Raw genomic sequence first — 21,400 nt, 5'->3', positions numbered from 1 at the left:
ACGGTCATTCTTTTTACACATTTACTTGGTGCAAGGTGTTTGTTAATAAAGCACGAGGATCTGTTGCTATGTGAGTGAATTGAGAGAGACAGAAATAAGTTCATTCTGTGCAGTTAAAGACGAAATGAGTATGATTTCCAAGAAAGATGACAAGATTGCAAAGACCATATTAAGATGCAAGTTTATCATACGTACATCAAAATATACGGTGAAATGTTGTTTGCGTTAATAAGCAGCTTACCCAAGAATGTGCGGCTTGGGCGGGGAGGGGGGGGGTACAATCCGTAAGAACCGCCACATATTCCGGCGCCAACATAGCTTTTACAGCTTCCTGACCAAAGATTACAATATATTTAAAAGTGACAAAACATCTGAGTGATGCATTGGGGGTGGAGAATTTGCTTTGAGCATTGCGATCTTAAGGATAGAGTGGCATAGTTGTTAACATTGAACAGCTATCTAGATACCTGGACTGTATGTGTTCAACCCACCATGACTGGTGAATATTAAATAAATATTAAGCAAATTAACTGACTTCGGAATTCAATACAATGTATCACCAAGAAGATTACTTTAATTGACATGAAGCTCATCAGGTTCACTACAAACTTTGATCATATTTTACTAGTCTCTTAATTGCTAGACATTATAATAGAGGGCAATGAATAATAAATACAGTGGATTCCCGTTAATTGGGACAGGTTATGGCCCAATTAAGTGGCTGCCCAGTTAACCAAAATTTCATGGAAATTGTTAAAATGGTAGAAAAAGACAATACCATTTAACTGACTAACAAATTATGTATTTAAATGAAAAACAAATTAGAATACTATCAATACTGCTACAGTACTATAAAACTGCATTAGTTCATAATAGTTATTGATGAAGGAATTAGTCCAGTGTGTATGTTTTTTTGATTGACTGTAAATGGAATAAAATCAGCGCAGACACCTTGCATAGATATGGACTGCCTTCGGTACAATTCTTTTGATGATTGCATCCTCCAAATCTTCATTTTCATTGCAACATTCAGTGTTGCTGAGATACATCCTAAGGTGCATTGAGATGCTTAATCAGTGATGTAACCTGGGGTCATTAGGTGTTTTGAGGTCTTTCAACATCAGACACCCTTGATCAGATGACCCAGCCAGGATTGATCAGGCTGGTGTCCCTGCAGCATTGGTTCACAGGTAACTCCTCTTGATCCACACCATCTGGAAGCACACTTGTCAGCCTCCGTGATGATCCTGATTGCTCTGTTCTTTGCAGCCCCCATAATGCCAAGGAGAGATTAGGTTCTGTAGAATGAACAGCCAACAAAAACCTCTCCACCGCAACTCTATAGGCTTGTAACACACCCTCTACCACTGTCCCTTGCACAGCTCTTCAAGCTCCTGGTATTTAGACTCTTTGTGCTCGATCGCCTCCTCAATTCAGTCTTCCCAAGGCACTGTCAGTTCTACCATGACCAAGATGATTGTCGATACCTTCAAATTCTTCTTAGTCCCTAACTTGTTGAAGTGGTGAAATTGTTTTATTTTCACTCCTGGCCATTCCTGGCATCTCCAAAGCCTCCATGCTTGAAAATGCAATGGGCAAAACAGTTTTGAATTGTCTTACTGCTTGTGTCTTACCAACTAGCAGTGAAAAAATCACTTTTTTGAACACAAACACATGCAACTGATGATATTTTAAAACTGTTGGCTCTATGTATGGTGGTGTGTTACCTTGTAAGTGCACACGGCTGATGCTGGTTAGAAACTGTTTGGCAAGTCTCCTACCCAATTAAGTGGCTCAGTGCCCCAATTAAACAAAGGGAACCCCAGCTATTTTCTTAATTAGTTTTTGTTCTTTAAGGGTTGGCCCAAATAAGCATCTGTCCTGACTTACTGATGGCCTGATTAACTGGAATCCACTGTATAAAGGTACAGTGAACATTCAATCTTTACCCTTGACAGGTGAAGTGAATTGGAAATATGCATTTGAAAAAGGAAATATTTCAGGTTAATTAATGAAGAACACATGGAAAAATATAAAACTGACGTGTAGTACAGGTCCTTTGGCCCACAATGTTGTGCTGACTCTTTAACCTCCTCTAAGATCCATCTAAACCATCCCTCCCACAAAGCCCTTCATTTTTTCTTATATCCTTGTGCCTATCTGTGAGTCTCTTAAATGGTCCTAATGTATCTACCTCTGCCATCAGTCTGGCAGCGCATTTCACATGTCTTCCACTCTAAGAAAACCTCCTTTTGACTTCACCCTGTATGTTATTTCAAATACTTTAAAGTTATGTCCCCTCATATTAACCATTTTTTTCCTGGGAAATGTGTCTGGCGGTGCACTTGATCTATGCCTCTTATTATCTTGTATATCCCTCTCATTCTCCTTTGTTGCAATGAGAAAAGCTCTAGCTGGTTCAACCCTTCCTCTTAAAACATGCTCTCAGGCATGTTTTAAGAGGAACATGCAGCAATTCAGGCAGCATCCTGGTAAATCTCTGCGCCTTTGCTAAAACTTCCACATACTTCCTAATAAGGTGACCAAACTGAACACAATGCTCTAAGTATTGTCTAACTAAAGTTTTATAGAACAGCAGCATTATCTTGTGGCTCTTGAACTTATTTCCACGAACTAATGAAGGCCAACACCCATACATTTTCTTATCCACCCTATCAACTTGCACGGCAACTTTGAAAAATATGACCATGGACCCCAAGATCTCTCTGTTCCTCCACACTGTGCTTTGCCTTCTGGCTTGGCCTTCTAAAGTGAATCACTTAACCTTTCTGGATTGAACTCCATCTACCACTTCTCAGACGAGCTCCTATCAGTGTTCCACTGTAGACTGCGACAACTTTATACACTATCCACAACACCACTAACCTTCGTGTTATCTGCATACTTATTAATTCACCCTTCTACTTCCTCATCCAGGTTAATTATAACTTTCTGAAAAAGCAGGGATCCCAGAACAGATCTCTGGAACAACTCTGGTCACTAACCACCAGGCATAATATGTTCTCTGCCTTTGTGGGCAAGCCATTTATAAAGCCATGTAGCCAGGTTTCCCTCCATTCCATGCTTCTTGACTTTCCGAATGACCCTGCCTTGGGGAATCTTGTCAAATGCCTTAGTAAAATCCCCAACCACTGCTTTGCCTTTAATTTGTTTTATCACTTCCTCATAGAATTCAATCAGGCTCATGAGACATGACCTGCCCCTTACAAAGACATGTTGACTATTATAAATCCTGTCTCTAAGAATCCTCTCCAATAATTTGCCGGCCTCTAACGTAAGACTCACTGGTCTACAAGTACTATGGTTATCCCTATTACCTTTCTTGTACAAAGGCGTACCATTTACCACACCCCAAGTGAGGATGCTAAAATCATTGTAAAAGGTGCAGCAATCTCTTCCCTGGCTTTCTGTAGTAACCTGGTTATATCCTGTCTGGCTGGGGGTGGGGAGTTGGGCTTATCTATCTTAATGTTTTTCAAAAGTTCCAGCACACCCTCTTTCTTAACATCCACATGTTTAAGCATATCAGCCTGTTCTACACTGACCTCACAATCATCAAGTTCCCTCTCACTATTGAACATTGAAGCAAAGAGTTCATTAAGGACCTCCGCTACCTCCTCTAACTTCAGGCACATGCTTTCTCTTCTATCCCTGAACAGTCCTATCCTCACTCTAGTCATCCTTCTGTTCTTTACATATGTGTAGAACACCTTGGGTTTTCCTTAGTCCTACTCAGCAAGGCCTTTCCATATCCCCTTCTAGCTCTCCCAAGTCCGTTCTTAAGCTCCTTCTTGCTACTTTGTAATTCTCTGGAGCCTTGTCTGATCCTTGTTTCCTAAGTCTTAAGTATGCTTCTTTCTTCCTCTTGACTACATGTTCCACATCTCTTGGCATCCATCTCTTAACCCTACCACCCTTTCCCATCCTCAGTGGGACAAACATATCCAGAATCCCATGCATGTGCACTCTGAACAGCCTCCACATTTCTGTTGTGCATTTCCCTGAGTCTATCCATTCTCAATTTATGCTACCAAATCCGTGCCTAAAAGCATTATAATTTGTCCTCCCCCAATTAAATACTTTTCCATACTGCCTGCTCCTATTCTTATCCAAGGCTATGGTAAGTACCAGGTTCATTGCCTAGTACCATATCCAGTATAGCCTCTCCTCTAGTTGGCTTTTCTATGTATTATTTGAGATATAAATATATATACATGGACACATTTATCAAATTCTGCCTCATCTAAGACTTGCACTGAGAAAATGCTGATCAATATTAGGGACGTTGAAGTCACCCATGACAATAACCCTATTACTTTTGCATCTTTCCAAAATCTGTCTGCCGATCTCTTCCTCAGTGACCCTGTTGCTATTGGGGGTTGGGGTATTCTATATCCTCATAGTCCCTCTGCATGCTGCAGTTACCTTTACACCAACTGCCTTATCTTCTAAACTATTACTCTGCTTCCCACCCCCCCGCCGGCAAGTTAGTTTAAACCCTCCCCATCAGCTCCAGCAAATATCTATCAGTGTTTTAATCCCCAGCATTCCTTCGAACAGTTCCACTTTAGGAAAATTTTCTATAGTTATGTATCATAGTGTTTATCATGTTCTGTGTAGTCTTTAATATTTTCTTCCAGTTGCCCCCGAACCCCCTACTTGGACATCAGCTTCCACTAAAACCACATCACAATCATTTGTTCTAATTCCTTCCACAATTTGTGAACTTTACCAATTATAGAATCCTGTGGTGCACAACTCAAGGACCTCAAATTTAGTATCAACAATAAAATCACTTGGATTGTCAGAACCCCTATCAGGTTCACCACAATATTTAATCATGTTTTCCTGGTCTCTTAATTACTTGTCTCTAACCAATATTGGTGGCAAATATGAGCCTCCAGAAGTATGATACATCCTCTTATTGCTAATTTATAGTAAAACCATTAACATTGGACTTATATTTTGTGTGCCACTCCCTGTTTTTCCATTCCATGCCACAATTCCTGACATCTCATATTTAGAAACCTGTTCCCACTGATATATTCTGTCAGGAATAACCCCATGTTTTGACACACTTAGCACTCCTAGTTCTTTCCATAATGTTTTAATTTATTTTAATATTTTAATTTACATAAGCAGCAAAAATCATTGACCCCCTGAGCCTGCAGTTTGATCATATATTATGCTCACTTCTTGATTTCCATTTCCTACTTATGATTTCCTAAAAGTCCATTGATCATTCCAAACAGTTCCAATTTTCTGCATAAGGGAATTTTGGTTTTAAATGGAGGAGATAGTCTTTTGACATAAACCTACTAAGCTCCCGTTCATCTTGTTTCTTCTTGTTTAAATTGCATCTTTTAGCTGCTAATCAGCTGGTCAGGTTTCCCACAGGAATGATTAAGTTCGGAAAGTAGCTCAAGAGAATTAACATTTTCAGCTTTATCTTAGCACCACAAAAGCCATACAGTTTGAGATTGAAAAGATGTTCAGACTGAATTGTTGCTCTGAATTCAGAAGATCTTAAAAGTGAATTTGTTTCAGATATGTCTTAAATATAATATTTTTAATTTCACTAAAGTTTATTTAACTGATTTAGACATAATTGCTCAACCTTTCCACTAGCTTACAAATCTTGAAAATCTATGATATATTGAATTACCTCCTAATGTTGAAAAATACACAGCTTCATTTGTTCTGGTCATTAGTATTTATTTTTTATTTATTCACAGGATGAATCACTGTGATTCAGTCACTGGTAAGGGCAGTATTTATTGTATATTTCTAATTGCCATTGAGAAAGCAGTGGTGAGCTGTCTTCTTAAACCCAATGATTTTGTTGAAGCTACTGTAACAATAGTTTTATGTTGGACGTTCTAAGAATTTAACCCAGTGAAGATAAACTTTCAGGAGGTGATTTGAAGAAGAGCTTTCAGGAGATGATTTTCTCATTCATTTGTTCTATTGTTCTACTAGATATTAGAAACAATGGGTTTGGTAAGTGCCAAAGAAACCTTCGAAGTTTGCTGCAAGTGCATTTTTGGATAATACAGACTACGGTCATCATAAGCTATTGGTAGAGAAAGTGGCTTTTAGGGTAGTAGTTGTAGTAATATGACGTGGAATTAATTTGTCCTGAATGATGTCAAGTTTTTGGAGATTTAATCATCTAGACAAATGAAGAATATTTTACCAATAAATTTGGAGTGTCAGGAAATGAATTTGTTATTTCATATCAAGCATCTTACTAAATCTAGTAGACACAGTGTTTATGCTTGTAGTCCAGTTAGGCTTCTGATCAATGATAACTTCCAAGATGTTGATAATAGGGTATCTGGCAACAAAATTGTTCTGGAGAGATGGTTAAATACTTGGATAAATCTAGTTTTAGAGTATGGTCATAAATACTACTTGAAATAAAAGCAAAATTGCTCTGCTAGTGCAACAGGTCAAGTAACATCATTGGAAAGAGACCCTTCATCAGAACTAGGAAGGAGAAAATAACAAGTTAATTTTAAGAAGGCAGGGAGGAGAATGGATATGGCAAAGGGAATATCTTTGATGTGCTGAGTCTAGGGTTGCAATGGAATGATCATGTTAATTATTTAATGGGACTAGTTAAAGAAACAGAATATATGAAATGGCTGATCCATTGAATGCGAAGGTTTGTCAGTTGAGAGCCAGCACTTGCTCTTTCCAGGAATACAGGGTGTGAAAGCAGAAGTGCAGAAAATAAATGGGATAAAATCAAATGCCTGCTAACGATGGTAGAGGAATAGCTACAGTTCAAGAAGAAGAAAGACATCTCCAAGATTCTTTTATGTGGAAAGTCTCATTATCAGAGTGGATATGACAGAGATGGAAAATCTAAGAGAATGGAATTGAGTACTTGCAGGAGGCAGCTTGATGGGAACTAGATTTAAAATGGCTGTAGGAGTCTGTAAGTCTGGAATGCACATTTGTCACTACCCTATCCCCTTCATGGAGACAGAAATATCCAGAAGAGGAAAGGAAGGAAAGTGTCAGATACATAACTAATTTCATTGGCCTCATAATCTCTTTTAGTTATTCCCAGAGCACCTTATCAGAAAAATAAGGTCTCACTTTATCAGAAAAATACCACTATTCTCTCTGTAAGTTAAAACAAACTTGTTTCCTCTCTTTCCTAGATCTGACAAAGGATATTTTGACCTAAACCACTAACTTTTCTCTTTTCCTAGATGCTGTATGGCTTGCTTGGTGTGTGCATCTTTTTTCTGTTTTTATTTCACATTACCACCAATTTTTTTGATTTTCACAAATAATATTTATTTTGGTTTTCTTGGATCTTATTTATTCTATGAATTCATCATTTTTTACAGGTTTGCTACAGCATTAAAACAATTTAAAGCACTAAATCCCTTGATACTTTTTAGTGGTGACTGCTTAAATCCTTCCCTCTTAAGTACAACTACAAAAGGACGACACATGATACCAATTCTTAATGCTTTTGGAGTACAGTGTGCAGTATTTGGTGAGTAATTTTAGATATCATAAGTTGACATGAGTTACCTGACTTGATTTTTGTATTTCATTCCTATATTATATTTTTCTAATTGAAATTAGCTTCAGCAGAATAGATAAATCTAATGGCTAGCCATGACTTTTTATTTGCTTTAGATATACGGTAGTTTCCTACATAGTTCTTAATATTTCAGTTTTTAGGCTGTTTTTCTACATTTGATAGCTAAAGTTTTGTGACATCAGATTATGGCTACAATCAGAACTGGATCAGTACATTTTGTTTACTGGACATTTGTTTTACAGGAAATCATGAATTTGATTTTGGAGTTGACCTATTGGAAGAAATAATATCAGATATGCATTTCCCTTGGTTACTCAGCAATGTGTATGACTTATTTACTTCTGAACCACTAGGACATGGTATAGGAAGCAAGTTATTGGAATGGAATGGTGTAAAAATCGGTTTGATGGGATTGGTGGAAGAAGAATGGATTGATACTTTACCAACTATTGATAGGACAAATGTGAACTTTATTGATTACGTCATTGTTGCTAACCAACTTTCTGAAGATCTTCGAACCAAAGGTGCACAACTTCTGATTGCCTTGACACACATGAAATGGAGTAATGATATTAGACTTGCAAGGAACACTGATGGGTTGGACCTGATTCTAGGAGGCCATGATCATGATTATGGCACCAAATTAATTAATGGAACTCTAATCATCAAAAGTGGATCAGATTTTAGAAACCTAACCAAAATTGACATTACAAGACCTTTTGAGAATAACTATAAGTACACCACACAAAAGATAAACATTACAAAAGATTTAGAGGAAGACGCTTCTGTGAGTAACATTGTCCAAGAATTTACTTCTAATTTGGAGGTATGTTGGCTATAGTTTAATGAGTTTATTGATGCATTTTCATTCTATAAATTTGTGTCAACAGTTGGTTTGGTGGAACATACTTCTCTGATTGATGCCCTGCATAATTTTCTTGATGTTCAATTAACAGATAAATGTTAATTGGTAATACAAGATATTCTTGTTCAAAACACATGCATTATAACCTGTATTTACCTGGGAAAGTTAAGAATACTATTGCTGAAACAAAAGAAAATATAAGTTACCATGGGAAGAAAATGTTTGTATTTATCAATCCTCATTATCTGATAGGGCCACAGATTTTATGCAAGTAACAAAAAATAGTGGATGTTATTGATACCCTTTTTTCTAAACCCAGTGCATCTCCCAAGTAATGATAAATATGACCTATCACTCTAAAATTATGAATATGCATAAGTAAATACCAGAATCATAATCAGGTTCGCTTGAACTGACATATGTTGTGGAATTTGTTGTTTAGTGGCAGTAACAGAAGTTACAATCAATCAACCAATAAATAAATAAATAGCGTTAAAGAAGTACAGCGAGTGTTCATGAGTTCATGGACTGTTCAGAAAACTGATGGCAGAGGGGAAGAAACTTTGAGAATGGGCCTTCAGTCTCCCCTATGGCAATAATGAAAAGGTGTATGCCAGCTGGTGAGGGTCCTTAACAACGGATGTCACTTTCTTCAATCCCACACTTTGGAGCCTCCATATCAGGTAGTGATGCAACCAGTCCGAATGCTCTCCACGCTATGTCTGTAGAAATTTGCTACAGTCTCAATCTAATGAAGTATAGCCACCAGCATGTCTTCTTTGTGATTGCATCAGTTTGTTGGAGCCAGGATAGATCTTCCGAGACGTTGACACCCAGGAACTTGAAACTGTTTGCCCTTTCCACTGCTGACTCCTCTGAGAACTGCTTTGTATGCTACCAACATCCCTTCCTAATGTCCACAATCAATTCATTGGTCTTGCTGATACCATGACATCTTGTTGTGTTACCATTCAAGCAGCTGATCTATCTTGTTCTTTAAATATAGTAAAATACTGTTGTGGTTCTACATTATCTATATAAATGTAGTGATCAGTTTCAGACTTGTATTAAGTGGGATCCTATTGTGTAACATTGCAGCTGTTATTTTAATAAAGCAGGATTTTACACAGCTGTGTCTTGTGATTTCAAAAACAATTGCTGTTTGTAAATATCAATACCTATGATGTGAAGCCTAGTTCTTGTTTATACACCTCTGTATAGATTTTATTTGTTGTAGGGATGACATCATCAGTATGCAGATAATGAATGGCAAGTCGTCAGTCATTATGCAAGGTTTCGACACGAAATGTCGACAGGATTCTTTCCTCCCATAGATGCTGCTTGACCTGCTGAATTCCTCCAGCAGATTGTTGCTCAAGATTTTAGCATTTGGAGTCTTTTAAGCCTTCAAAATGCTAATGATAACGATTGGAAAAGAATGTTTCATTACTCCAGTAAAACTAGAGGCAATCAAAGAAACAAGCTACTGGGCTTGTGGAGACTGTACTTTGTACAATAGGGACAATGCTGTTAAGATAAGGAAAGTTGCCTTCCTACTTTTCTGCAGTCCAGAACTGCTAGGTCAAAGCCAAAGATGATAGAGGAAACTGAGGCTACATCCACACTAGACCGGATAATTTTGAAAATGCCGGTTTCGCGTAAAAATGACAGGTGTTCACACTAGGCATTTTAGAAACTACCTCTGTCCACATTAAAACGGATATTTGGGCGAATCTCCTCCTACTGGGCATGCACAGAACACACAGAAAACAAGCGAGGAGGAAACGGTATACTTGGTGCGCATTTGTCCAGGTACAGACTAGAAAAACTTAAAAAGGAAATTGCCAAACGAAAGACTTGGTGCGCGTTTGTCCAAAAACATTTCCTATATCCATAGTCTCTTCACCGATGAAAGGGACGACAGCTACAACTAAATGCAATAAGGCTTGTTACTGGGCAAAAGTGAAATTTGCTGTTACCTCCTTCATTTGCCTTTACTTTTGCCATGTCCTTGTGTATTATTTTGCTGTATTTAACATGTGTAATAAAACGAGTTACTGGACAAAAGTGACAATTGCGTCTATTGAATGTTTGCACAAGCAATACATTAATGAAGTGCCTCGTTAAATGTATAAAACATGTCTGCATCAGTGTTATCTTGTACTTCCATACAATGTTACATTAGGCTGTTACACATCTATTGTCAGATATCGCTATGGTGTTGGAGGCTGCGTTCAAGAAAACAATGAAATGCCACGCTGCCACCACCATTTGTTCTGGCACGTCATGACAGCGGTTTTAAAAATAGCCGGTTACCCCGTACACACTACGCCGGATATTAGGCGTTTTCAGATTTATTCACTCTGGAGAGCATTTCTGAAAAGCTCCATTTTCGGGGGAGGAAAACGCTGTTTCAATGTGGACGGAGGGTCAAAACAAAGAGAAAAAGCTTCAGTTACGGATATATGCGGTCTAGTGTGGACGTAGCCTGAGAGGTTCCCTGAGTATGTGGATTGAAGGTTCATCAAAGAAATATTTAAAGACAGGTTTGTTTTATAACAATTAAAGAAAAAACATTTGCATTTTAATTATAGCAGTGCTGTTTCACAGGATTTAAGCACTGTTTTTGGCATGCACAGTGTCAAACTATGGATGAAGACACCACAAAAAATGTAGTTTTGGTTAATCTCATATTTTTAGTTTATAGCAACAAAATATACTGCACCTATAAAAATGCCATTATTAAAACCCTGCAGAAAAATTCTGTAGGTCCAAAATACTTCAGCTGTAAACCCCCTTTTCACATTGAAAATTATTTTTCTAATGCAATTTTCAATTATGTGAGATTTCTTAGGAATGTGATTCTTCATTAGAGCAGGACCTGTGTCTATCTTCAGAATCTTTTTGTGTTGCTTCAGGATCAATTCTTGAGTTAAGTCTTCAGTACAACTCAATGCTGCAATACCCTCCTCTTTTCCTCTTTTGAATGCACTGCCCCCTGCACTAACATAGTTTGCCAAAATATGTTTAATTTCCATATTGTTGTGGTTAATTGTAAAGCTTGAGGGGCAATCTTGGCTGTGATCAGATATCTCAAAACAAAATAGAAAACACCTTGAGCCTTTTTATGAGACAATTGATCTATTTGTCCACAAATGACTGGGTGTTAATAAAGCTTTTAATATCAATTAGGCATGTTTCTGCTACTACTACATTAAAATAAAGCAGTATGTCATAAATTAAGCTTAACCAATAGTAGGATTGCTAAAGAAGCAATGCACTAGACTTTATTCAATTCAGTGGTCCAGTGTTAAAACATTCTTGGAATAAGCTTAATTATTTTGATGAAATTTTGTTCCCCAAGGATGATTTTTGGCTCTTGAAGCTTTATGGAACAAAAGAATCTTACAAGAGATTGCAATGTTTCATTGATAAGGTTTTTTTTAAATTTAATATTCCCTGTAAGGGAATATGGTAATTTAAAGTACTTACATTAAAAGTTATATTGTTTCCATCATAATATTTTGTTCATTGTTCAAACCCCCAATCGACCTTGGTAAACTTTGATGTTTTCACGTATTGTTAATGATCTTAAGGAGTGTTTTGTTACTTATGATAATTTAGTAATAGAAATCTTCTGATTCTCTTTTTGACCACTCAGCCTAAAGGCATATGAAACAATTATTTTTGTTAATTTTCAGTTATTAGCATAAATGATATAATCAGAATGAACTGAGATATAGTTTAATGTAATTGCTAGTTGATGATTTACTAGATACTAACCATAAACACAGAAATTAATTTTTTACTTTTTTTAATCAATGCAGCACCTGTTGGGAGAAGTGCTTTGTCAGATAGAGGTAGAACTGGATGGCCGTTTCACCACAGTAAGAAAATCAGAGAGCAGTCTAGGGAATCTTGTTACCAATGCTATGCTTGAAGCCACACATGCTGATGTGGCACTGCTTAATTCAGGTATATTTTCCTCAATAGATCCTTGTTTTTAATAACTTAGTTTCTACTAAACGCCTAACCAGTTCCAGCAGGACTTTAGGTTGGATTAAAGTGTTGAGATCAACTGGCAGTTCTGATCCTTGCTACCTGGTCGCTCTGCAGAATGTAGAACTGTTTGATCTTAGAGGAGGTGTATAGGTAAGGATTGTTGTCTTTAAAAATTTTTAGGTGAAACAATGACACCTGTCTTTTATGGTTTTCTGAGAGACTAGAAGATGGTCATAAAGAACCTTTGTATTGTTCTGAATTACAATATCCACCCAACTTTTGCTTATCATCAGATATCTTGAATTAATCGTCTCAACTATTCAGCTACCGGCTGTCATGGACTATCACAATTCCTGGGACTAGGGTACTTGTGCAAAGTTCTGCTTTATTTAGGTATGGTGGGAATCAACAATGTAATTAGTCTCAGTGGTATTTCAACAAGCACTAACGATAAAAGAATGTTTGTAATCTACCCTGAAATGAAATTATAGTAATACCAAATTGTAAGGCTTCCCTCAACAGCACAATGAGTAATTGCATTGTATGATTAAATATCGATCTGTTTAAAAAAAAAGCGGCAGGGTCATTTTCTGTTTTGAGGTAGGCAAGTAGATAGGCGTTGCTTTTGGCTTTGGTATGTTATCCACTCCTAATTACAAACCAGTGACTTTTACGAAAGCTTAATTACTGTTGTTAAATAAGTGCGGCATTATTTGCAAATTATTCTGCTTGCGTGGTTACATATGCTTGTGTAGGGAAAAATCTGAAGAAAGGGCACATTTTGGAAATTTACGAGTGATTTTGGAAATAAATAACAAAATGTCATTGTCTATATGGTGGAAAGGAAAAGGGGAAACATTTGGAAAATAAATTTTAATGTGTAGGATGCATGCTGAATGTATTATTGACAGAACATATGGCACGTCCTATTAATTTTGAACTTTGTAATTTATGGAGCAGGAGGCTTTGTGATCTCTGTTTTAGTAGGAAGAAAGTTGTAGTCTTATTAATAGTACAGATTGTTGCAAAATTAGAATAATAACAGTTCTTGTTCTTGTGTGTTAGCATAGATGACACCCCACTTTTATTAGCATGCGTAGCATTTTCAGGCTTTGCCATGTAGTGTGTAGGAACTAATGCTATGTCAACATCATAATTACAAATTTAAAAACTATCTGTATTCAGTGTAGGTATTTGTTTCATATGGCAAATCTGAGCTCACTCATTTAATCTGAGTTTTTAGATCTTTAATCTAGAAAGATGAGATTCACTCTCATCATGGCATCTGTGATTCAGTAGTTCTGGATCTTTTAAAAATATGTTGGCAATGATATGCACAAAGCTTCTAGATAGTTGGGTTCACTAATGTCCTTCAGGTTACAGATAACTTTTGCATTCTGATTGACATATGACTCCAGGTCCACAAAGTGGACCACTTTTAACACTCTCCTTAATTCAGGGACAGTTATGGATAGAAAATAAACATTGTGTTTATCAGAGATGTCCATATCACTTAATTGAATTTTTGAAAATCTAAATGAAAATTTCACTCTAGTCGAAGAAGAGCGACTCAGACTTGTGTCACCATCGGACAGCTGGTGTGTAGCTTTGGAGGCTATGACTCTTCAACTACACAATAGGCATATTTTGAAATATTGTAAGTACTTTTATCCCTACTATTATTTCTGGCAAAATTCCCACCTCCTTATCACTCTCTGAGTAACATTTTTTTCCCACACCTCTCTAATCTTTCTGCCAATTATTTTAAATCTATCACTGTGCCTTCGAGTTTTTGACTCCTCTGCTAGAGGAAACAGACCCTTCATAATTTTAGGCAGATGAATTAGATTCATCTATTTCTAGCCTATCCTGTTCCAAAGGAAACAACCACACCAATCCAATCTTTCTTTATTGATAACATTTTCTAGTTCCTGACAAAACCTTAAATCTCTGTACCATCACTGGTGCAATCACATTTCTTTTTAATGTGACCAGAATCTTATGTACATTATCTAGGTATTGTTGTTCACCATCCTAGCATCACCATTCTTACATTCTTTTCTTGGCTAATAAAGTAAAGTACACCAAATGATTTTTGAATTTAAGGAGTTCAGAAGAAGCTGTGAACACGCATTCCTATGGCTTTTTGTTCCTGCAGACTTCTCAGTAATGAAAAAAGATTGAATTCACTCCTGATTATCAGAAATAGATTCCAAACAAATCAAGGAAATAAATGCGCAACAATAAAAAGTAAATGAATCATATGGGCTCAGTAAGATAAAACTGATCAAATCTATAAAAATAATCAATGTTTTTGAATTTCTAGGTACGTTACGCTCAGATCGTTTACACCCACCAGGTGATTTCACCATGCATGATCTTTTGATGGTTTTGCCTATTGTGGATCCACTCTTGGTCGTTCAGGTGACAGCTGAACAATTATTGGAAGCGTTAGAAAATGGGGTTAGCATGTATCCAGAACTTGATGGAAGGTAATTATTTTTGGGTTTTTTATCTTGAGGTAGCTTACTGGATTATGACATATGACTCTATTTAGCAAAATGAAGCAAAACGTTATGAAAAAATAAAACTAGAAGTAATTCATATTGCAACATAATTATTTGTAGTTTATTTGTGATAATTTTATCTTATGTGTTGCATGTGAGTTGTTGTGCATCTTGTTCTGGAGGAACATTGTTTCATTTGGGGGAATACATATATACTGTGGAATGACAATAAACTTGAACTTGATTAAGAAATCCCCTTAAATGTAATTGTTAAGTAGCTGGACTATTTGTCCCACTCATATCAGGGAGGAGGCAACGTAACATCCACGCCAGAACCATTAGACTCAAAAGCAGTAAGGCTAATCAACACCTCTACCCACTAACCCACCCCTCCACACCATCATAACCACTACTTCATTATTTTCTGTCAGTTACCTTGTGTACAGACACTCCTGTGTCTAGTGTTACTTTATGGACATAAATCTATCTATGTACATAAGCAATCTAATGTATTTACATTTACTGTGTTTTTATTATTATTATTGTGTTCTTTATCTTTTGTTTTTTTTTGTGGTGCATCGGACCCTGAGAAGCACTTGTGTACAGGAAATTATATTTATTGACATTAAGCAATCTTTAATCTTGAACTTTGAATCTTGAATAAAGAGGCATCGATAAGCGGGCATGCAGCTTCAATGTTTAGGACTCCATAGCTGAAATCCACAGTTAACAGTCATGGGTACTTCAGTAAGCAACATTGTTTTATGATGTTTAAAAAAATCTATTGATGTTCAAATTAAATGACATTGGCAGATATTGGAGTACTGCAGACTCATGGAAAATAGAAGCACAGAAGTCACACTTGTTTACAGGTGTGTTTGAAATGCCTAGGCCTTATACTGCACTCCTGACTATCCTGTTGGTGAATGTACTGTCTCTGGAAAATAAACTTGAAGACCTCAGAATAAGATTGTAGTACCAGAGAGAAATCAGGGACTGCTGTGTACATTATTTCAAGGAAGTGTGGCTCATGTCTGCCATTTCTGATGCAGCGCTGTAGCTCGATGCCTTCACCATTCTCTGCAAAGACAGGACAGCTCAGTCTTTTAAAGGTAAAGGAGATGGAGTATGCTTTATGCACAGATGTTGAGATTCTGTCTTAGTCCTGCTCATCTGACCTGAAACATCTAGAGGTTAAATGTCGTCTGTGTTATCTGTCGAGGGAATTTTCAGCCATCATATTGGTAGCAGTCTACATCTCACCTCAAGCCAACATCAGGCAAGCACTGGAGGAGCTAGATACTGTGATTAGCAGGCATGAAACATTGCACCTTGATGCTTTCCCTATCATTTTGGGGTATTTCAACTAGGCCAGCTTGAAAAAGTCTCTGAACAACTGCTGTCAACATATCACCTGTGGAACCAGAGGAGCCAACACACTGCTATACTTCCACCAAGGATGCTTATCATCCAATCCTACATCACTTGACTGTACTTCTACTTCTGGCATATAGGTTGAGACTAAAGACTGCAGCACCAGTTGTGAGGACCAAGAAGGTGTGGCCAATGGAGGTGGAGAAGCACCAACAGGACTGCTTTGACTTGATGGACTGGACAATATTCAGGCATTCATCTTAGAATCTGAATGAATACACTATATTGCCACTGACTTCATTAAGATCTGTGTGGATGAATGAATGTGTGCCTTTGAGAATATACCCAGACCAAACACTGTCTTGAGGGCTAGATCTGTGGCATTTAAGACCAGTGAGCCAGAAATATACAAGAAATCAAGGTACAACCTACGTTTGTATATGAAGGGCAAAAGAACAACTCTGATTGAGGTTAGAGATTAAAAAAATCAGATGCACGTCAACTGGTTGTGTTTGTAGGCCATTACCTCCTACAATGTGAAAACTAACTGTTATGACATGCTCCCAACCACACCAGCTTCCTGCGTTTACACACTCTAACTCTCCAAAATATGGATAGCTGGTGTGGCCCCTTTAAGGGTTCAGAACTGTCCTGCTAATTGGTGCCAAGAATTAAGTATTTAAAGAGCACTTGAACTGAGGTTTGGTGCTCAATAGTTAATAGTTTTTGCTCAGTTCTTGTTTCAGCTTTATACCATGTCTCGAGTCCAGACTGATACAACAGTACTTGGGTCCAAGCCATCCTCATCAAGGTCTCTCATCACAGTACAATTGAGCCAACATGGATCCAATGGGGTATCAGGGTCTCTCGGCTGCTGTGACCAGCCACAACGAGAGGATTTCCAGATAGAACCTGGAGCTACATGACCTTCAGGCCACCGTGTACTAGCTGTCACAAGGAGGGTGCCAGCGTCGCTTGGGTGAGGCTATTGGTCGCTTTGTGGAGCTAGTATATCTTCCAACCTTGGAGAGATTTGATGGAGACCTTGGTTTTTGCCGTGGCTTTCTCACTCAATGCTCTTCGGGGCATGGAAAAGTGGCCTTTATGATCTGTCTCCTGACCGGGAGAGCACTCGCTTGGGGCACTGCGCATTGGAAACGAAGGTCAAAGGTTGGTGCAGTTTGAGAAGAATTCATGGCCACCTTGAGAAAGGTATTTTACCATCCTGCCGGTACAAACAGAGCCTCAGATGGTCTGATGTAGCTGCATTCGGGAAGTCGGTCAGCGGCCAATTACGCTATCGATTTCGATTTCCAAACTTTGACGCAAGAGAGTGGGTGGAACAGGGAAGCCTTGGCCACTCTGTACCGCCATGGACTCCAGCACAAACTAAAGGATGCCCTCGGCTTGGGAGAGCCAAAAAGGGACTTGTAGCCAACAGGCCAAAGCCAGCATGGTTTCCTGAAAGGAAAATCCTGCCACTAACCTACTATAATTTTTTGAGGAAATTACAAGCAGGGTAGACAAAGGGGATGTAGTAGATGTGGTGTACTTGGATTTTCAGAAGGCCTTTGACACAGTGCCACACATGAGGCTTCTTAGCAAGATAAGAGTCCATGGAATTACAGGGGAGTTACCAGCATGGGTGGAGCATTGGCTTATCGGCAGAAAACAGAGTGGGAATAAAGGGATGCTATTCTGGCTGGCTGCCGGTTACCATTGGAGTTCCACAGGGGTCGGTGTTGGGACCACTGCTTTTTACGATGTATGTCAATGATTTGGACTATGGGATTAATGGATTTGTGACTAAATTTGCAGATGATACAAAGATAGGTGGAGGACCGGGTAGTGTTGAGGAAACACACAGCCTGCAGAGAGACTAAGATAGTTTAGGGGAATGGGCAAAGACGTGGCAAATGAAATACAGTGTTGGAAAGTGTATGGTCATGCACTTTGGTGGAAGAGATAGATGAGCAGACCATTATTTAGATGGGGAGAGAATTCGAAATGCAGAGATGCAAAGGGACTTGTGAGTCCTTGTGCAGGATACCCTAAAGGTTAATCTCCAGGTTGAGTTGGCGGTGAAGAAGGTGAATGCAATGTTGGCATTCATTTCTTGAAGTATAGAATATAAGAGCAGGGATGTGATGTTGAGGCTCTATAAGGCACTCGTGAGACCACACTTGGAGTATTATGCGCAGTTTTGGATTCTTTATTTTAGAAAGGATATACTGACATTGGAGAGGGTTCAGAGAAGGTTCACGAGAATGATCCCAGGAATGAAAGCGTTACCATATGAGGAATGTCTGGCAGCTCTTGGGCTGTATTCCCTGGAGTTCAGGAGAATGAGGGGGGATCTCATAGAAACATTCCAAATGTTAAAAGGCCCGAACAGATTAGATATGGCAAAGTTATTTCCTATGGTAGGGAAGTCTAGGAAAAGAGGGCATGATTTCAGGATTGAGTGATGTCCATTTAGAACAGAGATGTGGAGAGATTACTTTAGTCAGAGGGTGGTAAATCTGTGGCATTTGTTGCCACAAGAGGCTGTGGAGGCCAAGTTATTGGGTGCATTTAAGGCAGAGATAGATTCTTGATTAGCCAGGGCATCAAAGGGTATGGGGAGAATGCAGGGGAGTGGGGATGACTGGAAGAATTGGATCAGCCCATGATTGAATAGCGGAGCAGACTCGATGGGCCAAATGGCCTACTTCTGCTCCTATATCTTATGGTCTTAAGGACTTGGAGGCCCTCATCGACCAGTCCATCTGCCTTGACAACAGTCTGACAGAGCTTAAGAGGGAATACATTACAAGGCCGAAGAGGGCTAGCCTGAGCTGTTGGCTAGCCCATGCAGATCGGTCACACAAGGCTCTCTGCCAGTGAGAGGTCCTGCTGTCAGAATCAAGGCTGCTGCTATTACTGTGGGGAAGCAGGTTTCCTGTGTGCTGAATATCCAAAGCTGTAGCCACCTGAAGAACTGCTGAGACTGTCCATTGTCGGGAGGACTATGATGGTAGCAGCCACAATTCCCTATCCCATAGATGACTGAAGATGGAGTTCACCTGGGGTAAATACTGGAGCTAGGTGAAGGCTTTTGTGGGCGCTGGGGCAGTGGGTAATTTTCTGGACTTAGGAACCGCCTGTTGACGTACCACTGTGAGAGTTGAGCCAGTCCTTGCCCACGGCCGTCTTGGACGGCCGCCTACTAGGTTTCGGGCAGATCCAGTAACAGACTGTAGTTTTGCAGATGAGGATAATACGTCATGTGGAAGACCTTAGTTTCTACATCATTGACTCATTACTTACAGCCCTGATCCTTGGGCACACTTGTCTGTCCCAGCATAAACCCATTCGTGGACTGGTGTTCCACAACCCCCCCTCCCCAGATTCTCACAAGACCAATGACCAGTAAGGTAGCAAGGGGACAGTATTCAGTTTGAGGTAACCTGAAGCCCAAGAGAGGACCCCTAAATGCAGACCTTTGGAGCCTGTTCCCACAGGACCATCAGTAACATTTTGTTCCGTTGCCTGAGGATGTGACAGAGTCTAGTGAACCTAGGGAGGAGACTTAGAGGTTGGTTGAACCACCCCTGCCACCTAAGAAGCCCCAGGAGACCTCCTCGAAGGAGAGTTCAGAAGAATTTGCAACACCCAGGCCAGTGGAAGTTCCTTCATAGCAAGGGAAAGACCTTGACTCTTCTACTGCACCACCCCTATGACTGTGCTATAGATCTTCTGCCTGGTATTTGTCCTGTGGTTGATTATGCGTGCTCTTAGGTCCAGAGAGAAATGCAGAGGAAGAATATGTAAAGGAAGTTCTTGCTTATGGGATTCATCTAGCCCTGCACCTCACAGCCAGCGCAGGCTGCTTCATACAAAAGAAGGGTGGAAGCCTGCAGCCATGTACTGATTATAGAGGATTAGACCGCATATCAGTCAAGAATCATTACCTGTTTCCACTCATAAATACTGCCTTTGAGATTCCCCAAGGGGCAAGAGTATTCATTAACCTAGACTGGTGGAGTGCATACAATCTGGTCTGTATAAGGGAAGGCAATGAGTGCATGACTGCATCCAGTACACCGACAGTGCTCTACGAGTATCCGGTTATGCCCTTAGGCCTTGCAAATGCTCCAGAAGTTTTTCAGACATTTATAAACAGTGTGCTCTGGGATACTCTCCATAAATATGCCTTCATCTACTTGGATGATATCCGAATCTTCTTGAAGTCCATGGAGGAGCACGTCACTCACGTCAGGGACATTTTAAAGAGGCTTCTAGACCATGGACTTTATGTTAAGTTGGAGAAGTCCAAATATCACGTGACAACCATTTCATTTTTGGGTTTCATCATCTCCAATGACAACCTCAAGATGGACCCTACAAAGACCTAGGCAGTCAGAGATTGGCCACAACCATCCGGTGTCAAACAAGTCCAATGATTCCTGGGGTTTGCTAACTTTTACTGGAAGCTCATCAGGAACTTCAGCTTGGTGGCAGCTGTACTGATGGCTCTAACTGAGAAATCCACAGGCCCCTTTAACTGGGCTACCAAAATGGAGGCTGCTTTTGAAGAGCTTAAACAGCAGTTCACATCAGCTCCCATCTTGGTTTTCCCTAACTCTGACCTTCCCTTCATTGTGGAGGTGGATTCCTCAGACCTCAGAATGAGTGCAGTAATGACGGTCACCTTCAACAGTAAACTGCACCCATGTGCTTTCTTTTCCAGGCAGCTATTCCCAGTAGAGAGAAAATACCACACTGGGAATCGAGAGCTATTAAGCTGGCATGGGAGGTATGGTATCATTAGCTTTACAGACCACAAGAACATGGCTTATATTTAGAAGGCTAAGAGACTGAATTCCAGGCAGGCCAGGTGGTCTCTTCTTCAACTACTTTAACTTTGTCCTGACCTATTGACCTGGGTCAAATAATCTAAAACAAGATGCTGTGTCTCGTCGGTTTGATGAACCTGAAGGAGAGGAGCAACTTGCCACCATTTTGCCCCAAGCTAAGGTGATAATGCCAATCCGTTGGGGAATAGATGAACTTGTTGACAAG

The 21,400-nt window shown here is 39.3% G+C and overlaps 1 protein-coding gene across 1 annotated transcript in view; it reads left to right on the top strand.

Moving 5' to 3' along the window:
- nt5e (5'-nucleotidase, ecto (CD73)) overlaps nucleotides 1-21,400 on the top strand; it is a 94,311-nt gene that overhangs the window by 143 nt on the left and 72,768 nt on the right. Inside the window, exons 2-5 of the mRNA XM_063042448.1 lie at nucleotides 7,386-7,537; nucleotides 7,831-8,414; nucleotides 12,281-12,428; nucleotides 14,782-14,947. Of these exons, the coding sequence (XP_062898518.1) occupies nucleotides 7,386-7,537; nucleotides 7,831-8,414; nucleotides 12,281-12,428; nucleotides 14,782-14,947 (1,050 nt within the window). The remainder of the gene's footprint in view (nucleotides 1-7,385; nucleotides 7,538-7,830; nucleotides 8,415-12,280; nucleotides 12,429-14,781; nucleotides 14,948-21,400) is intronic.

The sequence above is a fragment of the Mobula hypostoma genome, chromosome 3, assembly GCF_963921235.1.
Source record: "Mobula hypostoma chromosome 3, sMobHyp1.1, whole genome shotgun sequence".
NCBI lineage: Eukaryota > Metazoa > Chordata > Chondrichthyes > Myliobatiformes > Myliobatidae > Mobula > Mobula hypostoma.
Note: the sequence above shows the minus strand (reverse complement) of the source record. Positions and strands in the feature narration are given on the sequence as shown.